The sequence below is a fragment of the Trachemys scripta genome, chromosome 9 (genome assembly GCF_013100865.1).
Source record: "Trachemys scripta elegans isolate TJP31775 chromosome 9, CAS_Tse_1.0, whole genome shotgun sequence".
In the NCBI taxonomy this organism is placed as follows: domain Eukaryota; kingdom Metazoa; phylum Chordata; order Testudines; family Emydidae; genus Trachemys; species Trachemys scripta.
The window spans coordinates 54,089,289-54,113,181 of NC_048306.1; the positions used below are offsets into that span (position 1 = coordinate 54,089,289).

Here is a 23,893-nt window from a genome sequence, read left to right on the forward strand (position 1 = left end):
TCAAAATTTTTTTTTCTCTTAATTAATTGGCCTCTCAGAGTTGGTAAGACAACTCCCACCTGTTTATGCTCTCTGTATGTGTGTATATATATCTCCTCAATATATGTTCCATTCTATATGCATCCGAAGAAGTGGGCTGTAGTCCACGAAAGCTTATGCTCTAATAAATTTGTTAGTCTCTAAGGTGCCACAAGTACTCCTGTTCTTATTATTATTTAGTTTCCCCAGAAAGATTTTTCCAAGTTGCATCTCGTTGGGGGGGAGGGGGGAAGTTATGCTGTTCATATTTCTGATCTCCCCACTGGTATTTGCAACCCCTCACAATTTACTTCTCCAGTGCCAAACTGGTGCACTCATGCAGACTCCCCTTTCCCCCCCAATTTCCCTCTCACCAGACTGACACTTCCTTTTCCCTTTTGTCTATCTTGTTGTGAGCTTATTACTACTGTTGTAATAGTTCTTGACTTATCTGGGACAAGGAAAATTATTCTGAGATCTTTCAGTCCTAGCTGCTAACCTGCTCTGTATTAAACTATCCAGGGTGCTGAGAAATCATACTGAATCCCCAAGCAAACATTTAACATCCCCTTCAAATTTATGTTTTAGCAATCATCCACATTTACTTTAGAAGTCCATGAATTACTAGTTTTGCTGCTACAATTGCCTAATTTCTTTTTAGGTGAAAAGAAACCTAATATTAGAAAATTGTTCTATGCCATGTCTATAACAATATAATAGTAAGAAATAACAATAATACAACATTTATTTAACAGCACTCAGTCTGAAAGATCCTGTAACAGGGTGCCTGTTGCGCCCCTGTGTATCCAGCCCCTTGGCCCCGCTCCTCCCAGACTCAGGGAGGGTCCAAGCTGGTGCAACATCTGTGCTCTTTATTTGTGTCCGTTTCCCACCACCAATTTCCTACTATATACAGGCTATTTACAATGGCTTGGCCTAACACAGGCCTGGTCAGCAACAGAGTAGCAGGCTTCTATCTCTCCCTGAGCCTCCTATCCCTCCTAGTCTCCGCCCCTCTTCCACTCACTTCCTCCCAGCCTATAGCTCCTGTCTACTGAGGCTGGCAGGTGCAGTCAGTGATTATGCAAACCTAGGCTATTTAACCAGCCCCAATCCATTTCCCTTGATGGGGACTGGAGTGGCAGGAGCTGATTGAGGCTCCCCCAGCAGTGCCCTGCCACAGATCCCAATGAGCTGTAAGTCTTAATCCATCACTAACACACAGCTATTTCTTAGGCAAGATGTTGCCACGCTTTAAATAGCATGCAAACATTTAGAAGACGGGAAGTGAAGAATGCTGGCTAAGATTTTCAAAATATGGGATCCTAAGTCCATATTTGTCTTCAGTCTGCACTCCTTCAAAAAGCCAAAGGCATTCTGCACTGATGTAAAGGTCTACCTACCCTAATCACTCTGCATGATCAGGACCCTAAGATGTTGAAGACTCACCTGTCATAGAGAGCAAACAAAATTAACTCCTTACCTTTTACAAGACACTCTGGGTTCCAGTAGAAAGGTATGAATTTGCTCATTTTTGGAAGACTTAATGGTCCATGTGTTTCTGTTAATTTGATCTGTTTGGTGCTCCTCACAGAAATTGGTATTCTGGAGATCTGAAAAGAATGCCAATTTAATGTACATATCTCCAATAAAGCGCACAGTTACATACATATTTCACTTTACCTGTTTTCTGATGGCTCCATAACAGTTCATCTCAAATCAAATCAAATCGGACACTTATTCTGCTCAGAACCACAGTTCTGTTTGAGCAAGAAGAGGTTTTCTGTTAACATCATAACATCAACCGAGCTCAGGAACCCATTGCATTAGGTGCTGTGCAACTATTAGTAGAAGTCAGGTGAAGTTACTTCCCCAAGGTCATACAGCAGTTCTGTGGCAAAGCCAGGAACAGAACATTAGTCTCAAGACTCCTAGCCCATGCTCCCTCTCACACTTTATTAGTTTACATTTACATGGCTTTAGGTTTTTAATTTTGGACATTGCGATTTCATGTACTGCTGAAAAACTGTAGTGTAGTTCTGTGGTATTTGATTTTCCCAAGGTCTCGGAGACTATTCTAACCATGCCAGCACGTAAACCTAGACCATGCTAATTCCATCCATACTACACGATGATTGCGTTTTGTTTGTAGCATGAATGGGACAACAAAGTTATAGCATATATAGTGCTAAGAGACTATGACAAGGTTCTCAATAGCAAAACAGCCTCCACTCACACTAAGAGTACTGAATGTCACTGAGAAGGAACGCATTCACAGAAAGGCCCATTTTGTAAGCAGAATAACCTAGTTTGACAGTAATTTAATTTGGCTGTGCCCAAACCAAGTTATAGCATGGCATTTGTGTGGATGAGGCCAAATTGTTGTTTAAAAAGCTATACACCACGTTTCAGACTGGGTCTTCACCAGGGCTAATACACTGTTTTAATATGGTAATAACATTTGTCCCTATCTGCACAAGCTGAACCAAACCATGCTATAGCCTGGCCAGTCACAGCTGCTCAAAGCAAGACCTCATTCACTTCACAGTAAAATGGATGTACATTCTAAAGCAAGGTCCCTACATTCCGCGGTTGCTGCTGCTGGGAGTTCTGAGGAAGATTCAGATACATATTTAATGGGGAATCTTAATGCATTAAATATAAAAAATAAATATAGTCAGTGCAGCAACCTCTGTGATATTTAGTTTCATTTTATACTGTCCCCACAATTTCAGTTTTCAACATGCAGCTGTCATTTTTAAGTTTCAGAGTTAACAATCCATTAAATGAAAAGGGCAGTTGACACCTGATGTTTCAGGCTACATGGAAACTCAGGAATATATTTGTGACTCAGTTAAAATTTTCAAGGTTCTCTTTGCAGCCAGAAGGCTAGAAATATTCTTTACATTTAAAGTGGAAATTCTAGAACATAATTCTGCAGCAAGGGGTGAATTCGGCAATGGCAGAATCATGGAATACATAGGGGCCAGATTAAAGGTGATCTACAAAGGAAACAATTGTGTTTCCTTGTTTATTATGTGTAAAGGAGACTGAGAGGCTATTTCCATACCCTTCCTCCACTCTACCACAGACAATTTTTCCTCCCTTTTGCCTGTATTTTTACACTAGAAATTCAGCTCATGCTACCCTGACTTTCCTGGAGGACTCTAAAGGCAACAGAAAAACTAGCATCATCACATCAGAAGTACCAAAAGTGCATATAACTTAAGTGTGACTGAGAAGGGAAGGGATTTTTAGTCAGACTTTTTAAAACTCTGTTTTTATTCTGTGTTATGGAGGGGATCAGTCTAGATCAAGGATTCTCAAACTGGGGATTGCAACCCCTCGAGGGTCACAAGGTTATTACCTGGGGGTCACAAAGTGTCATTCCTCCCAGGAATGGAGCTGGCAGCCTGAGCCCATTAAATTAAATAAAATTAAAAACCCCTGTTTTTAGTTTATAAGGGGGGGGCTGAATTCAGAAGCTTGCTGTATGAAAGGTGTCACCAATACTAAAAGTTTGAGAACCACAGGACTAGATGATCAGAAAATGGTCTTAAAATATAGGTATTTATACCTTTTTAGTTCAAATCTTTGACCAACAGTTCAGGAAAAATCCCTGTGACGGTTTCAGTCCCTGTACTTATTCAATTAAGGGCTGAGAAAGTACACACACCTCAGTTCTCACATGTTTTTGCAGGTTACTTTTAAACTTGGTAGCTTTATAGTTTAAATGGGCCTTCAACAATGGCCATCAGCATTACACAAAGAAGCCAAGAAAAACTCTCAGATTAAGCCCCTGAACTCTACGAAGAAGTCACAATCCAAGTGCTAAATCCTGACCTCAGACACCCAAACAAAACTCACAAATTTCAACTGGAGTTGTGTCTGCATATCGGAGAGCAGAATTTGGCCATAAAGATATATAGAAATGAGCACCACATTATGTTACTGAGCTCAAAAATCAGACTGCTGAAAAATAGGAAGGGTGGTGAAGTGCATTGGAAAACAAAAAACCTAACCCACCACTACCTCCCAGCCCTTCTACACAGCGACAAAGCATTTTCTAAACATTAATGAATTAAGCCTCTTTAGGTCTTTTATCTCCATTTTACAGATGGAAAAACTGAGGAACAGAGATTAAAATGGTTTCAAGATCCCAGGAAGCTCGTGGAAGTGACTGAATAAAATCCCGACCTCCCAATGCACAGTCTTATGCTGAAAACAAGACCACCCTTCTGCCATAAACTGGACGCATCAATTTGTAACAGATGGAGGGTGACCCATTGTACCCAGAGCCACCTTCTAATTGTAAATACATGAGAATCAAAAGAGAAAACCCAGCTGCAAAAAGCTTCTGAGTGAGCCAGAGCTTGTACTAATTTTTTTTTTTTTTGCCCAGGTGTAAAGGGCACAAAATAAATATCAACGTAATCTGCCATAAAATATTGTTTCTCTCAGTTTCTCCATCCTAGGCACTGGGGTACTGCCACTGGACCTTAATCAGGATGTCCATCTTTTTGTCAACAAAAATAAAGTGAGCACTGTACACTTTGTATTCTGTGTTGCAATTGAAATCAATATATTAGAAAACATCCAAAAATATTTAAGTTGGGGCTGTCAAACGATTAAAAAAATTGATCATTATTAATTGTGCTGTTAAAGAATAACAGAATACCATTTATTTAAATATTTTGGACACTTTCTACATTTTCAAATATATTGATTTCAATTACAATACAGAATATAAAGTGTACAGTGCTCACTTTATTTTTGATTACAAATATTTGCACTGTAAAAAACAAAAAATAGTATTTCAACTCACCTAATACAAGTACTGTAGTGCAATCTCTTGATCATGAAAGTTGAACTTACAATTGTAGAATTATGTACAAAAAAAAAGCCTGCATTCAAAATAAAAACGTAAAACTTTAGAGTCTACAAGTCCAATCAGTCCTACTTCTTGTTCAGCCAATTGCTCAAACAAGTTTGTTTACATTGCAGAAGATAATGCTGCCTGCTTCTTGTTTACAATGTCACCTGAAAGCGAGAACAGGTGTTTGCATGGCACTGTTGTAGCTAGGGTCACAATGAATTTACATGCCAGATGCACTAAAGGGACATATGTCCCTTCATGCTTCAACCACCATTCCAGGGGACATGCGTCCATGCTGATGATGGATTCTGCTTGATAGCCATCAAAAGCAGTGTAGACTGATGCATGTTCATTTTCATCATCATGAGTCAGATGCCACCAGCAGAAGGTTGATTTTCTTTTTTCGTGGTTTGGGTTTCGTAGTTTCCGCATCAGAGTGTTTCTCTTTTAAGACTTCTGAAAGCATGCTCCACACCTCGTCCCTCTCAGATTTTGGAAGGCACTTCAGATTCTTAAATCTTGGGTTGAGTGCTGTAGCTATCTTTAGAAATTTCACATTGGTAGCTTCTTTGCATTTTGTCAAATTTGCAGTGAAAGTGTTCTTAAAATGAACAATATGTGCTGGGTCATCATCCGAGACTGCTATAACATGAAATATATGGCAGAATGCGGTAAAACAGAGCGGGAGACACAATTCTCCCCCAAGGAGTTCAGTCACAAATGTAATTACCGCATGCTTTTTTTTAAACAAGTGTCATCATCATGGAAGCATGTCCTCTGGAATGATGGACGAAGCATGAAGAGGCATATGAATCTTTAGCGCATCTGGCACATAAATAGCTTGTGACACCAGCTACAACAGTGCCATATGAATGCCTGTTCTCACTTTCAGGTGACATTGTAATTAAGAAGCAGGCACCATTATCTCTGGTAAATGTAAAGAAAGATATTTCTCTTAGTGATTGTCTGAACAAGACGTAGGACTGAGTGGACTTGTAGGCTCTAAAGTTTTACATAACTGCACTCAAAAACAAAACATTGTAACAAAAATTATTTATTTTAGCACTTTTACAGTGCAAATATTTGTAATAAAAATACAAAGTGAGCACTGTACACTTTGTAGTCTGTGCTGTAATTAAAATAGAGATATTTGAAAATGTAGAAAAACATCCAAAATACAGTATTTAATAAATTTCAGATGGTATTCTACTGTTTAACAGTGCAATTAATCGCGATTAATTTTTTTTAGTTAATTGCCATTAATCGACAGCCCTAGTACAAATAAATGTTCCAAGAGTTGACAAGGAAATCTTAGTTTATGAACTAATTTATGAATTATTAATTAATTAAAAGATGGGCTCTTTAACAAATTAGGCATCCTGTATCAGGATTTTCTTTGTCTCAAATATATTAAAAACACACACTTCAAAGTTTCCATATAATTAGAACTAGCTGAAATCTCCCAGGTAAGTTTCAATTACACTAAGTTATTAACAACAGTTCTATTGGCTGTAACGAGCAGCAGTATGATCGAGATTGAATACAGGTTTCAAGAGTTCCCACTGGTAGATGGACTGGCCCAACTGTGACTTCTCATTAAAGATTCCATGGCTGCATGCTAGTTTAGGCACCAATACTATCATCATGGTACTGCTGCCTCAGCGCCACAGCATATTAAAGCAGCACTGCTGGGAGAACTGATTCTGGGGCACAGGGGGATACCTTAAACCAGAGACACACTGTTATTCTTGGACTGGGCTCTCCCTGCCCCAACTTCACGCAGTACTAGTCTCACTAACACAGACCACTAAACCAATTGAAAAGTAAGGACCAGACTCACTTTGGTTCCCCTGCACTGCTCCAGTAATTTAAAGCAGCTGTAAGCCAGCTAAATTGGCCAGTGCACTCTCCCTGTTTTGTGCCACCAGTGGCTTTCCCATTAAAAATTAAAGTTTAATAATTTAAGACTGATATTTCATATCTACAAATCATTAGAAACATTGCATGGCAGAATTCTCTTTGTTTTTTTGTTTAGGAGTCACATGTTAAATTTTCATCATTTAAAATAATGAAATTCCCAGCCAAAAATAACTCCATCTTAATGTAGTTAAGGTTGACAGTACATATCAGTAACTTAAATTAAAGAACATTACAGGACACTGTAATTATCCTAAAATAAGTTAAGATTAGACGAAAAAGAAATGTTAATGTAAGAAATGAACATTTAAGGCACCCAAAAACTTTAAAATTGCACTGTAGTAGGTAATGCCATGAGAGGGGGAAAACTGAAACAAATCAAGTGTCTCTAAAAATCAGTTTAATCTAATCTGGGACCAGAAACACTAACCGGTGTTAATTAGGATAAGAGAAAGGGGGTTGGCCTATAATCTCCTTTTAAAAATATGTGTATATATCCTCATATTACCAACAGCTTTGAAGTTTCAGGACTTTGAATTATTTGGCTAAATTTCTGAACTGAGACACTTTAGCTAAAGGCTTAGTGAGTCCCCAGGAGAATACATTCTCTCTTTGACAACATATGAAATTCAAAACTTATGTCTATTATATACAGTAACTAATATAGGATGTATCTAAGACCTTGTCTACACTGCCACTTTACAACACTGTAACTTTCTCGCTCAGGGGTGTGAAATGCAGAGGGTGTAGGTGGGTGAGGGAGTGATGGCTGGCTGGAAAAACAGGTGGGGCTCAAAATAAAAGGCAGTGTTGCCTCATATGGCTCCGAAATGTTAGTTACAATACAGCCACTGTATCAATCTCATCTACTCTACGGCAGGCTGCAGCCTTCTTTCCACTGCCCCTCCCAAGCTCCCTCCTCTGTCTCTCCTGGCATTGCCCCCACTTGTCCCGATGATACCCATACACACCCATCTCCCACCCACTGCCCTGGGAGAGGCTGAATCCACATTACCCCCCAACAGTCTGCCTGCTCGGCTTCAGCCCGCCCACCCACTTGGCTCCGACTCCTCCCCCCCCATGCCCGCGCCGCTGCGCCCCCTCCATCACGCCCTCCAGACGCCCGATCCCGGCGTTGGCGGAGGCGCCCCACATTACCTAGCCGAGGGCTACACGCACACACCGGGAGCACCCAGCCACCGCCTCAGACTGCCACTGCAGCTCTGCCGCTACCACCTGCTACGTTACCTGCTGCGTCAACAAACGCGTCATTTCCTCCATGCAAAGCAAGGCACTGGCCCCAACCAAAGCCATCCCGACGCTGACGGCGTCACTGCCGGCTCCATGACACCTGGGGAAGCAGCTGAGCCATGCGCCTGCGCACTAGAGTTCGGGAATCGGGTCGCGCGCGTCGCGGGCGGGGAAGGAGCTGCACTGTTCTGTTGCTCCCTATTTCGCGTCTATCACTTGCGCAGCTCCCCTTCCAATCCCAGCCCTGCACTGGACATGGCCCCGCTCCTGGCGCGCGCCGCGCTCCCACAAAGGGCCCTACAAGGCCTGGCGGGTCGGCCACTCATAGTGGGGAGGAGGGAGCGCCCTTCCCCCCTCAGGTACCCCGCCCTGCCAGAGACTGGTGGGCACCTCGGGCTGGGGGGCAGAGAGGAGTCGAGAGTCCCCCACACACACTTCCCGTAGACCCTATCTGGCTGAAGGGCTCTTGGTAGCGAGACTTAAACAGCGACGGGTGGAATGTGGGTGGGGCGCCCGAGTTCTCCCTGCTGCAGGCGGAGACAGAGACTGACACTGGAAATGGGCGGAGGTGCTGCCTCTCACCACCCCGGCAGGCATTTGTCCAGCCTGCTCTCACAAGCGTCACAGACCCCACCCTCCCTGGGGAGCTTGGCCCAGAGCCCAGCTCTCTCAGCGTGATGGGCTGCCCCGAGCACTGACCCTAGCTCTCCTGGACTGCAGCTTACACCTTGGCAGGCGTCGAGAACATAGTGCCCCCAGGTGTCTGGTTTTCAATCAGAAAGCTTGGTCGAAAATGGATCCTGGCAGCTCTGGTTGGTAATGCTGACCAGGCCCATAAACGTCCAGTCGGAGGCGCAGCAGGACTAAGGCATGCCCCCCTGGCTCCACGTTGCTCTAGCAAACTAAAATTTATTAAAAAAGAAAAGAGAGAGAGTGTTGGTTAAAAGATCAATATACATACAGACTTGAATTCAATTCTTGAGGTTCAGATACATAGCAGAGGTGAGCTTGTAAGTGCCAAAAGTCCTTTTAGATATAGTCCATAGGGTATAGTCCAATGTCCATATTCAGGGTGACTCCAGTCAATGACTGGGGATCTCAATCCTTATGGCTTAAGGTTTCGCCCCCTTGAAACCCAAAGCAGATCCGAGATGAAGTTGGATTGTGTCCCAGGGTTTTTATACATTTCCAGCAGCCTTTTGGCCTGAGAAAACAATAGACTCAACTCTCCTTCTTCCAAACATCCTGGCAATTAGCACAGGGTAATTTATCCATTAAACAGTTCAGATACAGGTTACCACAACCTTCAAAGAGACATATAGACAATAATACTATTTCACTCAAGTATCTTCCTAAATGTTAATATTCCTTTTTTGATCTTTGAATCAAAGCTATAGCGATAGACAAGACTGGTTTGCTTACATCACAAGACCTGAGCAAACACCTACCCTTCATTAACATATCTTCCTAACCAGTCTCTAAAGTTCGGCCATGGGTTAGGTCAGTCTGTGAGTCAATGAACTCTTTCTGGCCCTGTCATCTTTCAATGAGATATTATATTACACTCATAATGTCACATAAGGAAAAGCACTTACTTAGCAAGTGGTGAGGAATGATTATCTCCAGCCCATCAGGAAGGCCTATTGAATCCAAATGGACGATTGTGAGCCATCAAAGAACAAGGACTTTGTTGATTGCTCCCGGCACACCTTTGAAGAGTGGGGTGCAGAAGCACTTGTCCTATCAGCGTGAACTCTAGGGAGATGGGGATAAAAATCCTTGACAAGAAGGAATTAGGGTCTTTTTATGCTGTTTGGACTCTAAGGGACAAAAATTCCTAAACATAAGCAAGAGATTTCCAGGATTAACCTGTCTTAGCCCTAAAAGACTTATCGAGCTGGCATATTTCAGCAGCTCGATCACTATCTGAAACCTAAGACTGCAACTAATTTGTGTGTGTCTGTTTACCTGTTTTATCCTTGTAAATAACTGTTACTTCTTTTTCTTAGTTAATAAATTCTTAATGTACTATAGGATTGGCTACAACTATTTGGTGTGAGATCTAAAGTGCAAATTGACCTGGTGTAAGTGACTGATCCTTTGGGACTGTGAGTAACCTGAATATTTTGTGATATTTGGTGTAAAATGACCATCAACCACAGAGTCAAGCTTGCCTGTGGGGGCAAGAGAGATTGGAATGTCCAAGGAGATTGTCTGTGACTCCATGTTAAGGCTTTATGGTGCCTGAGTTTACACTTGTTATGTGGTGGCTGAGATTTAAGTATAGAACTCACAACCAGTTTGGGGTTTGTGCCCTGCTTCTTAACAGTCTGCCTGAGGTTAGTATTCTTGTTCATGAGCCACTCCAAACAGTGTGACAAGGGGGTCAACAAACGTGGACAAGGGTGATCCAGTGAATATAGTGTACTTGGACTTTCAGGAAACCTTTGACAAGGTCCCTCACCAAAGGCTCTTCAGCAAAATAAGCAGTCATGGGATAAAAGGGAAGGTCCTCTCATGGATCAGTAACTGTTTAAAACACAGTAAACAAAAGGTAGGTGCATATGGTCAGAGAGAGGTAAATAGTGGGGTCCTCCAGGCATCTGTACTTGGACCAGTGCTGTTCAACATATCCATAAATAATCTAGAAGAAGGGATAAACAGTGAGGTGGCAAAGTTAGCAGATGATACAAATTTACTCAAGCTAGTTAAATCCTTCTCAGACTGTGAAGAATTACAGAGGGATCTCACAAAACTGGGTGACTAGGCAAGAAAAAGGAAGATGAAATTCAATGTTGATAAATGCAAAATAATGCATATTGGAAAACAATCCCATCTATACATACAAATGATGGGGTCTAAATTAGCTATTTGCACTCAAGAAAAAGGACTTGGGGTCACTGTGGATAGTTTTCTGAAAACATCTGCTCAATATTCAGTGGTGGCAATCAAAAAAGCTAACAGAATGGTGAGAACCATTAGGAAAGTTATAGATAAGATAAAAAATATCATAATGCCACCATACAAGTCCATGGTACACTCACACATTGAATACTGCATGCAATTCTGGTCACCCTATCTCCAAAAAGATATATTAGAATTGGAAAAGATATAGAGAAAGGCAACAAAAATGATTTGGGGGGGGTACAACAGTTTCCATATGAGGAGAGATTAAAGAAACCGGGATTATGCAGCTTGGAAAAGAGAGAGCTAAAGGGGGATATGAGTCAGGTTTATTAAGTCATGAATGGTGTGGAGAAAGTGAATAGGGACATGTTATTTACCTGTTCACATAACACAAGAACCAGGGGTCACCCAATGAAATTAATAGGCATCAGGTTTAAAACAAACAAAAGGAAGTACTTCTTCACATAATGCAGAGTCAACTTGTGGAACTCATTGCCAGGGGATGTTGTGAAGGCATAAAGTATAATTGGGTTCCAAAGAAATTAAGTTAATAGAGAATAGGTCCATCAATGGCTATTAGCCAAGATGGTCAGGGACGCAACCCTATGCTCTAGTTTCAGAGTAACAGCCGTGTTAGTCTGTATCCGCAAAAAGAAGAACAGGAGTACTTGTGGCACCTTAGAGACTAACAAATTTATTAGAGCATAAGCTTTCGTGGACTACAGCCCACTTCTTCGGATGCATATAGAATGGAACATATAATGAGGAGATATATATACACACATAACTCATATCCCCCTTTAGCTCTCTCTTTTCCAAGTGTGTATATATATCTCCTCATTATATGTTCCATTCTATATGCATCCGAAGAAGTGGGCTGTAGTCCACGAAAGCTTATGCTCTAATAAATTTGTTAGTCTCTAAGGTGCCACAAGTACTCCTGTTCTTCTTTTAACCCTATGCTCTGGGTGTCTCTAAGCCTCTGACTGCCAGATGCTGGGACTGGACGACGGGCTGGATCATGTGATAATTGCTGTTCTGTTCATTGCCTCTGAAGCATCAGGCATTGGCCACTGTCAGAAGACATGCTACTGGATTAAATGGATCATTGGTCTGACCCAGTATGGCTGTTCTTACATTCTGATAACATTTAACAGCGTAAGGATAAGCAGAACTGCATATATGTAAGAAACTGCACAGTAATCATCAACAGAGGGTCCTGTGGCACTTTTGAGACTAACAGAAGTATTGGGAGCATAAGCTTTTGTGGGTAAGAACCTCACTTCTTCAGATGCAACAGTAATCATGTTAGTGTTGTGCATGTGTAAGAAATTGCAGAGTAATCATGTTTGTGAGAAAAAGAAAAAGACAAAGTAACTAAAAAGCTAGAAAAGACTGGTTTGAACTGATGTTGAGGAGATTTAACATGGAAATGAGAGACTAATACATATGTGTAAGAAAAGATAACAAAAAGTTGTAAGTATCAGAGGGGTAGCTGTGTTAGTCTGGATCTGTAAAAAGCGACAAAGAGTCCTGTGGCACCTTATAGACTAACAGACGTTTTGGAGCATAAGCTTTCGTGGGTGAGTACTCACTTCATCAGATAAAAGTCTGTTAGTCTATAAGGTGCCACAGAACTCTTTGTCGCTTTAAAAAGTTATAAATAAATTTGTATAACAAAGGGAGGTTGAAGCTGTGTTGTCCGGTGCTGGAGACAACTGTGATGGGATCATCCTGATGAGTTTACCACTTGTGAGTAATAGATCATAGGTGCAAACCAGTATTTCACACTTGGTGATGATTCTTTCCTCACTGGATTTGCAGTTTCAGAGCAAACATTTTTACAGTTACAGAACAAACACATAAGTATTAGCTTATAGCATGGGTTACAGATGGTATATGTGATATTAATGTATGCAGCCACTTACAAGCATGACATAAAGTCTAAACACATTACAAGTCTAGTCTAATACCTATTTTAACAATACTAACATACAGGTGAGTCAGATTGTTTTCCAACTATGCATTTGATAGTGTTCAGTTGAGGCCTAGGAACCTTGGCACCAGCTGTCCCCTGATCTACCAGCGTCACACCCCTCCAAGAATTTTAATAGATTGGTGAGGCATGATTTCCCTTTACAAAAGTCATGTTGATTCTCCCCCCACAAATAATGTTCATTTATGTGTCTGATATTTCTGTTCCTCACTATAGTTTCAACCAATTTGCCTAATACTGAATTTAGGAAAAAGAACAAGGACCATCCTGGCCACTATGGGTGTAGAAGCCCTCTACACCAACATTCCACACACAGATGGACTACAAGCCATCAGGAACAGTATCCCCGATAATGTCACGGCAAACCTGGTGGCTGAACTTTGTGACTTTATCCTCACTCACAACTATTTCACATTTGGGGACAGTATATATCTTCAAGTCAGCGGCACTGCTATGGGTACCCGCATGGCCCCACAGTATGCCAACATTTGTATGGCTGACTTAGAACAACGTTTCCTCAGCCCTCGTCCCCTAACACCCCTACTCTACTTGCGCTCCATTGATGACGTCTTCATCATATGGAGCCATGGAAAAAGAAGCCCTTGAGGAATTCCACCATGATTTCAACAATTTCCATCCCACCATCAACCTCAGCCTGGACCAGACCACACAAGAGATCCACTTCCTGGACACTACAGTGCTAATAAGCGATGGTCACATAAACACCACCCTATACCGAAAACCTACTGACCACTATACTTACCTACATGCCTCCAGCTTTCATCCAGACCACACCACACGATCCATTGTCTACAGTTAAGCTCTAAGATACAACCACATTTGCTCCAACCTCTCAGACAGAGACAAACACCTACAAGATCTCTATCAAGCATTCTTACAACTACAATACCCACCTGCTGAAGTGAAGAAACAGATTGACAGAGCCAGAAGAGTACCCAGAAGTCACCTACTACAGGACAGGCCCAACAAAGAAAATAACAGAACTCCACTAGCCGTCACCTTCAGCTCCCAACTAAAACCTCTCCAGCGCATCATCAAGGATCTACAACCTATCCTGAAGGACAATCCATCACTCTTACAGATCTTAGGAGACAGGCCAGTCCTTGCTTACAGACAGTCCTCCAACCTGAGGCAAATACTCACCAGCAACCACACACCACACAACAAAAACACTAACCCAGGAACCTATCCTTGCAACAAAGCCTGTTGCCAACTCTGTCCACATATCTATTCAGGGGACACCATCATAGGACCTAATCACATCAGCCACACTATCAGAGGCTCATTCACCTGCACATCTACCAATGTGATATATGCCATCATGTGCCAGCAATATCCCTCTGCCATGTACATTGGCCAAACTGGACAGTCTCTACGCAAAAGAATAAATGGACACAAACCTGACATCAGGAATCATAACATTCAAAAACCAGTCGGAGAACACTTCAACCTCCCTGGTCACTCGATTACAGACCTCAAAGTCGCAATACTCCAACAAAAAAATTTCAAAGACAGACTCCAACAAGAAACTGCAGAATTGGAATTAATTTGCAAACTGGACACCATTAAATTAGGCTTGAATAAAGACTGGGAGTGGATGGGTCATTACACAAAGTAAAACCTATTTCCCCATGCTAATTTTTCCCCCTACTGTTACTCACACCTTCTTGTCAACTGTTGGAAATGGGCCATCCTGATTATCACCACAAAAGTTTTTTTTCTCCTGCTGATAACAGCCCAACTTAATTGATTACTCTCGTTATAGTTAATATGGCAACACCCATTTTTTCATATTCTCTGGGTATATATATCTTCCTATTGTATTTTCCACTGCATGCATCCGATGAAGTGGGTTTTAGCCCACGAAAGCTTATGCTGAAATAAATTTGTTAGTCTCTAAGGTACCACAATTACTCTTAGTTCTTTTTGCTGATACAGACTAACATGGCTACCACTCTGAAACCTGATACCACAGTTAGTAGTTCTACAATTTCATATTTCTGTTCCTTCAGAACTTTGGGGTAAATACCATCTGGTCCTGGTGACTTGTTACTGTTTAATTTATCTGTTTGTTCCAAAACTTCCTCTACTGACACCTCAATCTGGGACAGTTCCTCAGATTTGTCACTTAAAAAGGATGGCTCAGGTGGGAATCTCCCTCACATCCTCTTCAGTGAAGACCGATGCGAAGAATTCATTTACCTTCTCTACAATGGCCTTGTCTTCATTGAGTGCTCCTTTAGCACCTCAATTGTCCAGTGGCCCCACTGATTGTTTGGCAGGTTTCCTGCTTCTGATGTACTTTTTTTTCTTAGGGCTTGGCTACACTTGCAGATGTAAAGTGCTGGAAGTTAAACAAGCCTTCAGAGACTGCAGCAGGGAAAACGCTGCTGTGTGTTTATACTGTCAGGTGCAAGTGCACGGGTGTGGCCACATTAGCAGTTCTTGCAATGCCACAAAGAGCAGTGCATTGTGGTAACTATCACAGAATGCAAGTGGCTGCAACCTGCTTTTCAAATGGGGGAGGTGGAGTGTGACAGGGAGTGTGTTGTGTGTATGTGGAGAGACAGTGTGTTTTGGGGGGCTGAGAGTGTATCAGCATGCTGTCTTGTAAGTTCATACAGCAGCAGACCCCCCCCCCCCCCCCCCACCTCTCTCTCACACACACTCACAACAGCAGCATCCAACACAGACCCAGGCTCTGAATCACTTGCAGCTCTGGGACAAGTTTACCCAAAAACAGTTCACAGAAATGTGCTTGTCCTTAGCACTCAGATGCCCAACTCCCAATGGGGTCTAAACCCAGATAAATCTGTTTTACCCTGCATAAAGCTTATGCAGGGCAAACTCATAAATTGTTCGCCCTCTATAACACTGATAGAGAGATATGCCCAGTTGTTTGCTCCCCCAGGTATTAATACATACTCTGAGTAAGTTACTAAATAAAAAGTGATTTTATTAAATACAGACAGTAGGATTTAAGTGGTTCCAAGTAGTAACAGACAGAACAAAGTAAGTCACCAAGTAAAATAAAATAAAATGCGCAAATCTATATCTAATCAAACTAAATACAGATAAGTTCCTCACCAGTTCCAGAATGCTCCCTTTTACAGGCTAATCTCCTTTTAGCCTGGGTCCAGCAATCACTCACATCCCCTGTAGTTACTGTCGTTTGTTCCAGTTCCCTTCAAGTATCCTGGGGAGGGGGGGGTGGAGAGGCTCCTTCCTTAGCCATCTGAAGACAAAATGGAGGGGTCTCCCACGGGTTTAAATAGACTCTCTCTTGTGGGTGGAGACCCCCCTCCTATGCAAAGTCCAGCTCCAAGATGGAGTTCCGGAGTCACCTGGGCAAGTCACATGTCCCTGCATGACTCAGTCTTTACAGGCCAAAGCCATTGTCCACATGGTATCTTGCAGGTCTCCAGGAAGACTTCTTATGTGGATTGGAGCATTCCAAGATACGTTGTTCCCCAAGTGTTTCCTGATCAGGTACTTAACCTGGCGAATTCCTTCCTAAAGAAGCTGACTAAATGCCTCACAAAGCTTACTTAGAAACCAAGCCAGCATACAGCCCATATTCTTAACCTTAAGTAGAGAATGATATATATGTACAAATAGGATGAATAGCTATAGTAGACCATAACCTTTACGGAGATATAGTACATGGCACAGGCAGCACAAAACATATTCCAGTGATGTCATACATACATTTATAAGCATCCCCCCCATAAAGCTTATGGGGTACACTGTCACATCCTCACCCACCTTATCTCTTTAATATCCTGGAACCAACATGGCTACAACCATAGATGCTGACTCTGTGGGTGCTCTGGGTCTGGAGCACCCACGGGGAAAGATTAGTGGGTGTTCTGCACCCACCGGCAGCCAAGCTCCCCTCCCCCCTGCCCCACCTCCTCGCCTGAGCACGCCGCATCCCAGCTCCTCCGCTTACCCTACCTCCCAGCGCTTGCTGCCGCCAAACAGCTCTTTGGCGGCGTAGCAAGCTCCGGGAGGGAGGGGGGAAGAGCGGGTACGTGGCGCGCTCAGGGAAGGAGGCGGGGAAGAGGTGGGGCCGGGGCGGGGATTTGGGGAAGGAGTTGGAATAGGGGCAGGGAGGGAGCGGAGTTGGGGCAGAGACTTTGGGGGGCAGGGGTGGAGTCAGGGCGGGGCCGAGGGCAGAGGGGAGTCGAGCACCCACCAGCGCCAGTAGAAGTCAGCGCCTATGTCTTCAACTACACTGCATACAAAATCACACATTGTCATTCTGCATTTTTAAAGTTGTGTGTACACAACTGAAAATCACTAGTGAATCATACTTTTCTTCAAACATTAAAACATCAGGAAGGGACCTTGGCAAGGACCGCAATACTGACTCTTTCCAGAAGGTGCTGCACTGAAACCACTCAAATATTTCAGAACTTTGAAATCACCTGTAGCAACGGGTACATACAAAAAAACAGCAACAATTAAGCTATGATTCTGGCAACCACTAAGATGCTTAATTTGAACTGGTGACTTTTGTTAACTATTTAAACTTGAAAAACACCTGCAGCATGTAGAGTGGGAGATAGGAAAGGTAGGGAATGCAGAGCATCAGCTCTCATATCTCTGTGCCTAAGGTAGGAGTCCATATTGGTAGGTTCTGTGCTGGGAGGGAGGGATCCATATCATACAACTTTGTTCTAGGAGCTGAAGGGATTTTATCTCATTGTATTGGGCCTGAGTAGAGGGCGGGGTATGGATATCATTGCCTTGTGATTACGTGAGGATCAATATTTCAGTGCTTTATGCCTGTACCCGATCTCTGGTCTGTTCTTTTGAGAGGAAAAGTGAGGTCACTATCTCATTGCTCTATGCCAGAGGTGGGAATATATTATCATATTGCTTTCAACCTCAGGAGTGGTTTCCATAGCTCGTTGCACTGTAGCAGGAGAGGTCTGTATCTTATGGTGCTCTTTTTAGGGTGCAGGTTGCTATCTCACTGTTCTACCAGGAGGTCCATATAGTATGATGTCTGGGGAGTGAAGTCTATCTTCTTTGGCGGTGCTGGGGAGGAGAACTGTATCTCATGATTCTGTGCCTCAGAGGATTCTGTAGTTTATTGTTCTGTGCCCATGTCTCATTGGTCTATACCTGCTGGATAGTGTGTATCTCATTGCTCTTTACCAGTGGTGGGAGAGGGAAGGGTTTGCATCTCATTATTTTGTGCCCTTTTTGTTGTTATACATACATGTGTGTCTGTATTTCACTGCTATGTGCCTAGGTGGGGAGGGGAGGATCCCTGCCTCATTCAGAGCACAGTGTTATTCTATGCTGGGTATCTATTTCTTTACAGGGTGAATGTGTGTTGTTGCTTTGTACCAGAGGGTTATCTGTACCTCATCTATGTATTTCTAATGTGCCCTTCTTGGTATAGTGTCCAGATGCCATATTCACAATTAAGAGTTGCATCATTTCCATATGAAAGAATCATACTTTCCAACCTACACTGTTTTGCCACCTTCCCAAGTAGGTTTCAGAGTATATCCTGCTGATGAGCTGCACTAAGACAGTTCAGCGATTTGAGAATGAGGGTGGGACCTCATGGACTAGAATCATATCTTTTGGACAGGGTGTCTGCCTTGCAATTTTTGGATTCCGGGCAATAGGTGATAATGAAATTGAATTGTGAGAAAAACAGCGTCCATCGAAGCTGTGACAGGTTTAAGAGTTTGGCCCTACGTATATATTCCAGGTTCTTATGGTCTCTATACACAGAAAACCCTTTTCTCCACAGATTCAGCCACCTACTTTACCAGCACAGGTCTAGGGACACAAGGAATACATGGCGTGATGGAGTGGCGCATGTCTCTCCTGGGTGGGGGAGGGGTTGTACCCGATAGCAGTGTGCTCTGGATTGGGGAGGTGGATGGAGCCAGTTGCAGTGTGCTGGGGCGGTGGTTTGTCCGGTCTGGAGGCCGGTATGCTTTAGGGTGGGGCAATTATGTGCTCTGCGGGAGCATTGTACCCAATGGCTGCTGTTTTTTGGGTGGGGGTATATAATGGAGATGTGCTCTGGGAGGGGTGACTGTCTCTCAATGCTGGGGGGTTGTAGCAGTGGCAGTGTGAACTGGGGAGGGGGCATGTACCCTGTGGTGCTGTGTGCTGCGGGGGGATGGGGGACGTGCCTAGCGGCGGGGTGCTGGGGGGGAGGGCTGTATCCTGCGGGGGGGTGCTCCGGAGGGGGAGGTGCCTTGCGGCCGGTCGCTGGCAGCACACGGGCGCTCTCCGGCGCTTTGCCGCAGCCGCCAGGGGACGCCGGATCGCCCCGCCCCGGGCACAGTCCAGGCCGCTCGCAGCGGGGATGGCGCAGCAGTATGCACGCGGGGCCGCGGCCGTGATCCGCCTGAACAACCCCCCGCTCAACACGCTGAGGTAACAGCCGGGGCTTCCTGCCCCCCGCCCCGCACTGGGGGAGCTCGGGCGCTCCCCGGCCCCCTCCCGTTCGCACTCGGGGAGCCTGCACTCACTGCCCCCTGAGTGCGGGAGCCCGGCAGCAGCTCCTGGGGGTGCGGGGGCGCGCTGCAGCGCCGGGAAGGGCAGCGGGGCACCCCTTGTTTCCTGCTGAGCCTGTGCGGTGGAGGGCAAAGCTGGCATCTCCGCCCGCCCATGCACCTCGCCTGTGGCTGGGCTCCAGCACCTCCCGCCGCACAGCTCCGGCCGCGGCAGGGACAGGCCGGGGTTCGGCGGCCGAACTCCAGTAGCGCCGTGCGGGGTGTGCCCCGTTCGGACACACACACCCGGGTGGGTGCATGGACGTGCAGAGATACAATGACACTGTACTCTGGCCCTGGCTTAACAGAACCCTGGCACTGGATGCGAATTTAGCAATGCTGCAGAATTAGCTGGTTGTTTGTCTAAACATTAACCTGCTTACTTTATAATGCAGTAAAAGTCAATTGAATTATTTAAAAAAAAAAAAGTTCCCCATGTGGGTACTGTAGTAGGAAGAGAGCCTGAGACTAGGGTGACCAGACAGCAAGTAGAACAGGAGTACTTGTGGCAGCTTAGAGACTAACAAATTTATTAGAGCATAAGCTTTCGTGGACTACAGCCCACTTCTTCGGATGCATACAGAGTGGAATAAATATTGAGGAGATATATATACACACATACAGAGAGCATAAACAGGTGGGAGTTGTCTTACCAACTCTGAGAGGCCAATTAAGTAAGAGAAAAAAAAAAACTTTTGAAGTGATAATCGAGATAGCCCAGTACAGACAGTTTGATAAGAAGTGTGAGAATACTTACAAGGGGAGATAGATCAATGTTTGTAATGGCTCAGCCATTCCCAGTCCTTATTCAATCCTTTGTTGATTGTGTCTAGTTTGCATATCAATTCCAGCTCAGCAGTCTCTCCTTGGAGTCTGTTTTTGAAGTTTTTCTGTTGAAGGTATATATTGTCCCCAAATGTGAAATAGTTGTGGGTGAGGACAAAGTCACAACGTTCAGCCACCAGGTTAGCTGTGACATTATCGGGGATACTGTTCCTGATAGCTTATAGTCCATCTCTGTGTGGAATATTGGTGTAGAGGGCTTCTACGTCCATAGTGGCCAGGATGGTGTTTTCTGGAAGATCACTGATGGATTGTAGTTTCCTCAGGAAGTCAGTGGTGTCTCGAAGATAGATGGGAGTGCTGGTAGCGTAGGGTCTGAGGAGAGAGTCCACATAACCAGACAAGCCTGATGTTAGGGTGCCAATGCCTGAGATGATGGGGCGTCCAGAATTTCCAGGTTTATGGATCTTGGGTAGCAAATAGAATACCTCATCAACCTCAGCCTAGATCAATCCACACAAGCGGTCCATTTCCTGGACACTACTGTGCTAATAAGCGATGGTCACATAAATACCACCCTATACCGGAAACCTACTGACCACTACACTTACCTACATGCCTCCAGCTTCCATCCAGGACATACCACACGATCCATTGTCTACAGCCAAGCTCTAAGATATAACCGCATTTGCTCCAACCCCTCAGCTAGAGACAAGCACCTACAAGATCTCTATCAAGCGTTCTTAAAACTACAATACCCACCTGCTGAAGTGAAAAAACAGATTGACAGAGCCAGACGAGTACCCAGAAGTCACCTCCTACAAGACAGGCCCAACAAAGAAAATAACAGAACACCACTAGCTGTCACCTTCAGCCCCCAACTAAAACCTCTCCAGCACATCATCAGAGATCTACAGCCTATCCTGAAAGATGATCCTTTACTCTCACAGATCTTGGGAGACAGACCTGTCCTCGCTTACAGACAACTCCCCAACCTAAAGCAAATACTCACCAGCAACCACACATCACTGAACAAAACCACTGACCCAGGAACCTATCCTTGTAACAAAGCCCGATGCCAACTCTGTCCACATATCTATTCAAGTGACATCATCATAGGACCTAATCACATCAGCCATACCATTAGGGGCTCGTTCACCTGCACATCTATCAATGTGATATGTGCCAGCAATGCCCCTCTGCCATGTACATTGGCCAAACCGGACAGTCTCTACACAAAAGAATTAATGGACACAAATCTGACATCAGGAATCATAATACTTAAAAACCAGTGGGAGAACACTTTAACCTGTCTGGCCATTCAATGTCAGACCTGCGGGTGGCTATCTTACAACAGAAAAACTTCAAAAACAGACTCCAAGGAGAGACTGCTGAGCTGGAATTGATATGCAAACTAGATACAATCAACTCAGGATTGAATAAGGACTGGGAATGGCTGAGCCATTACAAACATTGAATCTATCTCCCCTTATAAGTATTCTCACACTTCTTATCAAACTGTCTGTACTGGGCTATCTCGATTATCACTTCAAAAGTATTTTTTTTTCTCTTACTTAATTGGCCTCTCAGAGTTGGTAAGACAACTCCCACCTGTTCATGCTCTCTGTATGTGTGTATATATATCTCCTCAATATATGTTCCATTCTATATGCATCCGAAGAAGTGGGCTGTAGTCCACGAAAGCTTATGCTCTAATAAATTTGTTAGTCTCTAAGGTGCCACAAGTACTCCTGTTCTTTTTGCGGATACAGACTAACACGGCTGCTACTCTGAAACCAGACAGCAAGTGTGAAAAATCTGGACTGGGTGGGGGGTAATAGGAGCTTATATAAGAAAAAGCCCTAAATATCGGGACTGTCCCTATAAAATCAGGACATCTGGTCACCCTACCTGAGACATAAGCCCTTGTATCAGAGGCCTGGTATGAGGCAGGTCCTGCTCACAGAATCTGGCAAAACAGGGCTGATAGTGCAGAAATGCACATTCCTAAGAAGTACTAAGCATAGCGTACTCACGCAAACACATCCCTGATGTCAAGTGGTACTACGCTATCCTGATACCAAGGATGGTACAAAAACATTCCCCAAGGATAACAGGAACACACTGACCCCTTTTAAAAGATAAGGTCAGTACTGTACACAATAAAGATGTTTTAATCGAACCAACATGTACAAGGTGGTGGGTGATAACTAGCCACGTCAGGGGCAGTAACGATGTCAGAGGCAGTACGTAACTTGTTTGTATCAGGGTATAAAGATGTATCTCGGGGGAGTATCTTTGTCCAGCTGAGGGGGGAATGGAAAGTGTCGCCATTCACTGAGCTGCGTCCATTGTCATGGGCATATATGTCTTACATGGGCAGCGTGTGAACCACTGGCTCGGGGAGGCTAGCTCCTACCCCGCTCCTTCTGCCCAAGACTCTGCCCCTTTTGTGTGCCCTGACAGAGCCCAGAGTCCCCCCTTTGCAACCGCTGGCTGGCCCCCACCCTAGGCTAGTGCCCTCATCCCCGCAGTGCTGGGAGGCTGGGCAGCATGGCCCAATGCTGGGAGGCCGGGCAGCACGGCTCCACCCCCAGAGTGCCGGGAGGCGCGGCCTCAGCCCTGGAGTGCCGGGAGGCCCAGCAATGTGGTCCAAGCCTCCCCAGTCCTGCAGCGCCGGGAGGGCGGGCAGCGCAGCGCAGCCCCAGTGCCAACCCCAGCTGGGGCATGGCACACAGGAAGAGTTGCCTGCAGAACGGGAAGCAGGAGGGGAACTTGGGGTGGAGTGTGGGCAAGGCCACAGGTGGCTGTTTGGGTGGGCTCAGCCTCCTCCAGCCTATGATACCCGCCTCCCTTGATGTCTTAGTATCCTCGTAGAATCTGCCAGGTGCTATTACTGTGCTTTGTTAACAATAAACCTGGCCCGGTGCCTTCATACCTTAATGGATCTTGTGGTCATTGGGTGATTCGCTTGAGGTCTGCCATGCCGGCTGTCTGCACAGAGCTGGGGCAGCACACAGGGAGAACACACACACGTAGCCGAACATCTAATCACAGGTACTATAATCGTCCATGAAATTAACTCAAATGTGTACAGTCCTTCAGCATTTTGATACAAAGAAACAGGAGCACACATTGGGGTGCTGGAACAAATTCTGAGAGCCATTGAAACAAACTGTAAACCTTGTATATGATGGAAACCACTTTAAGTCATGAGGTGCTGGAGCACACACACACACACACACCCGCCACCCTAGTTCCAGCACCTATGGCACACATATGTTTTTGGGAGTCTGCGTAAAGCAGGAGGGAGCCCAATCTGTCTTAAAGAAGCACAAGAACTTGAGTATCATCATCAACTAAATTTTTCTCTGAGATTTTCAAAGTGAAGTTTCAGTTTTCTTTGTTAGGGATGAAAATAAATGTGTTTCATATCCAAAATAATACCACCCACTTTTAGAATGCACAATATTCTGGAAATTAAATATGTTTAGGACTTTGAAGGAATTTTAAAAGGTCTACTTTTTGAGGTTCTAATTTTGATGGCCAACTTTTTTTTTATTCCCTTAATCTGCAAATGTTTTTGTTGAA

At 44.2% G+C, this 23,893-nt stretch overlaps 2 protein-coding genes across 5 annotated transcripts in view; one reads left to right on the forward strand and one right to left on the reverse strand.

Annotated features, from left to right (window-relative positions):
* Positions 1-8,280, reverse strand: part of MAP3K13 (mitogen-activated protein kinase kinase kinase 13) — a 128,855-nt gene extending 120,575 nt beyond the window's left edge. For 2 of the 3 annotated variants that reach the window (XM_034780862.1, XM_034780864.1), the window contains exons 1-2: positions 7,970-8,060; positions 1,502-1,631 (exon numbers count right to left, since the gene is read on the reverse strand). The gene's annotated coding sequence lies outside the window, so the exon portion shown is untranslated. Of the gene's footprint in view, positions 1-1,501; positions 1,632-7,969 lie in introns of all 3 variants that reach the window. The other variant, XM_034780865.1, reaches the window with a different exon arrangement.
* Positions 8,281-19,327: 11,047 nt separating this feature from the next.
* The window catches only part of EHHADH (enoyl-CoA hydratase and 3-hydroxyacyl CoA dehydrogenase), a 49,501-nt gene continuing 44,935 nt past the window's right edge, over positions 19,328-23,893 (forward strand). For both annotated transcript variants that reach the window (XM_034781136.1, XM_034781138.1), the window contains exon 1: positions 19,328-19,400. In XM_034781136.1, the coding sequence (XP_034637027.1) occupies positions 19,330-19,400 (71 nt within the window). In that variant the 5' untranslated portion in view covers positions 19,328-19,329. The remainder of the gene's footprint in view (positions 19,401-23,893) is intronic.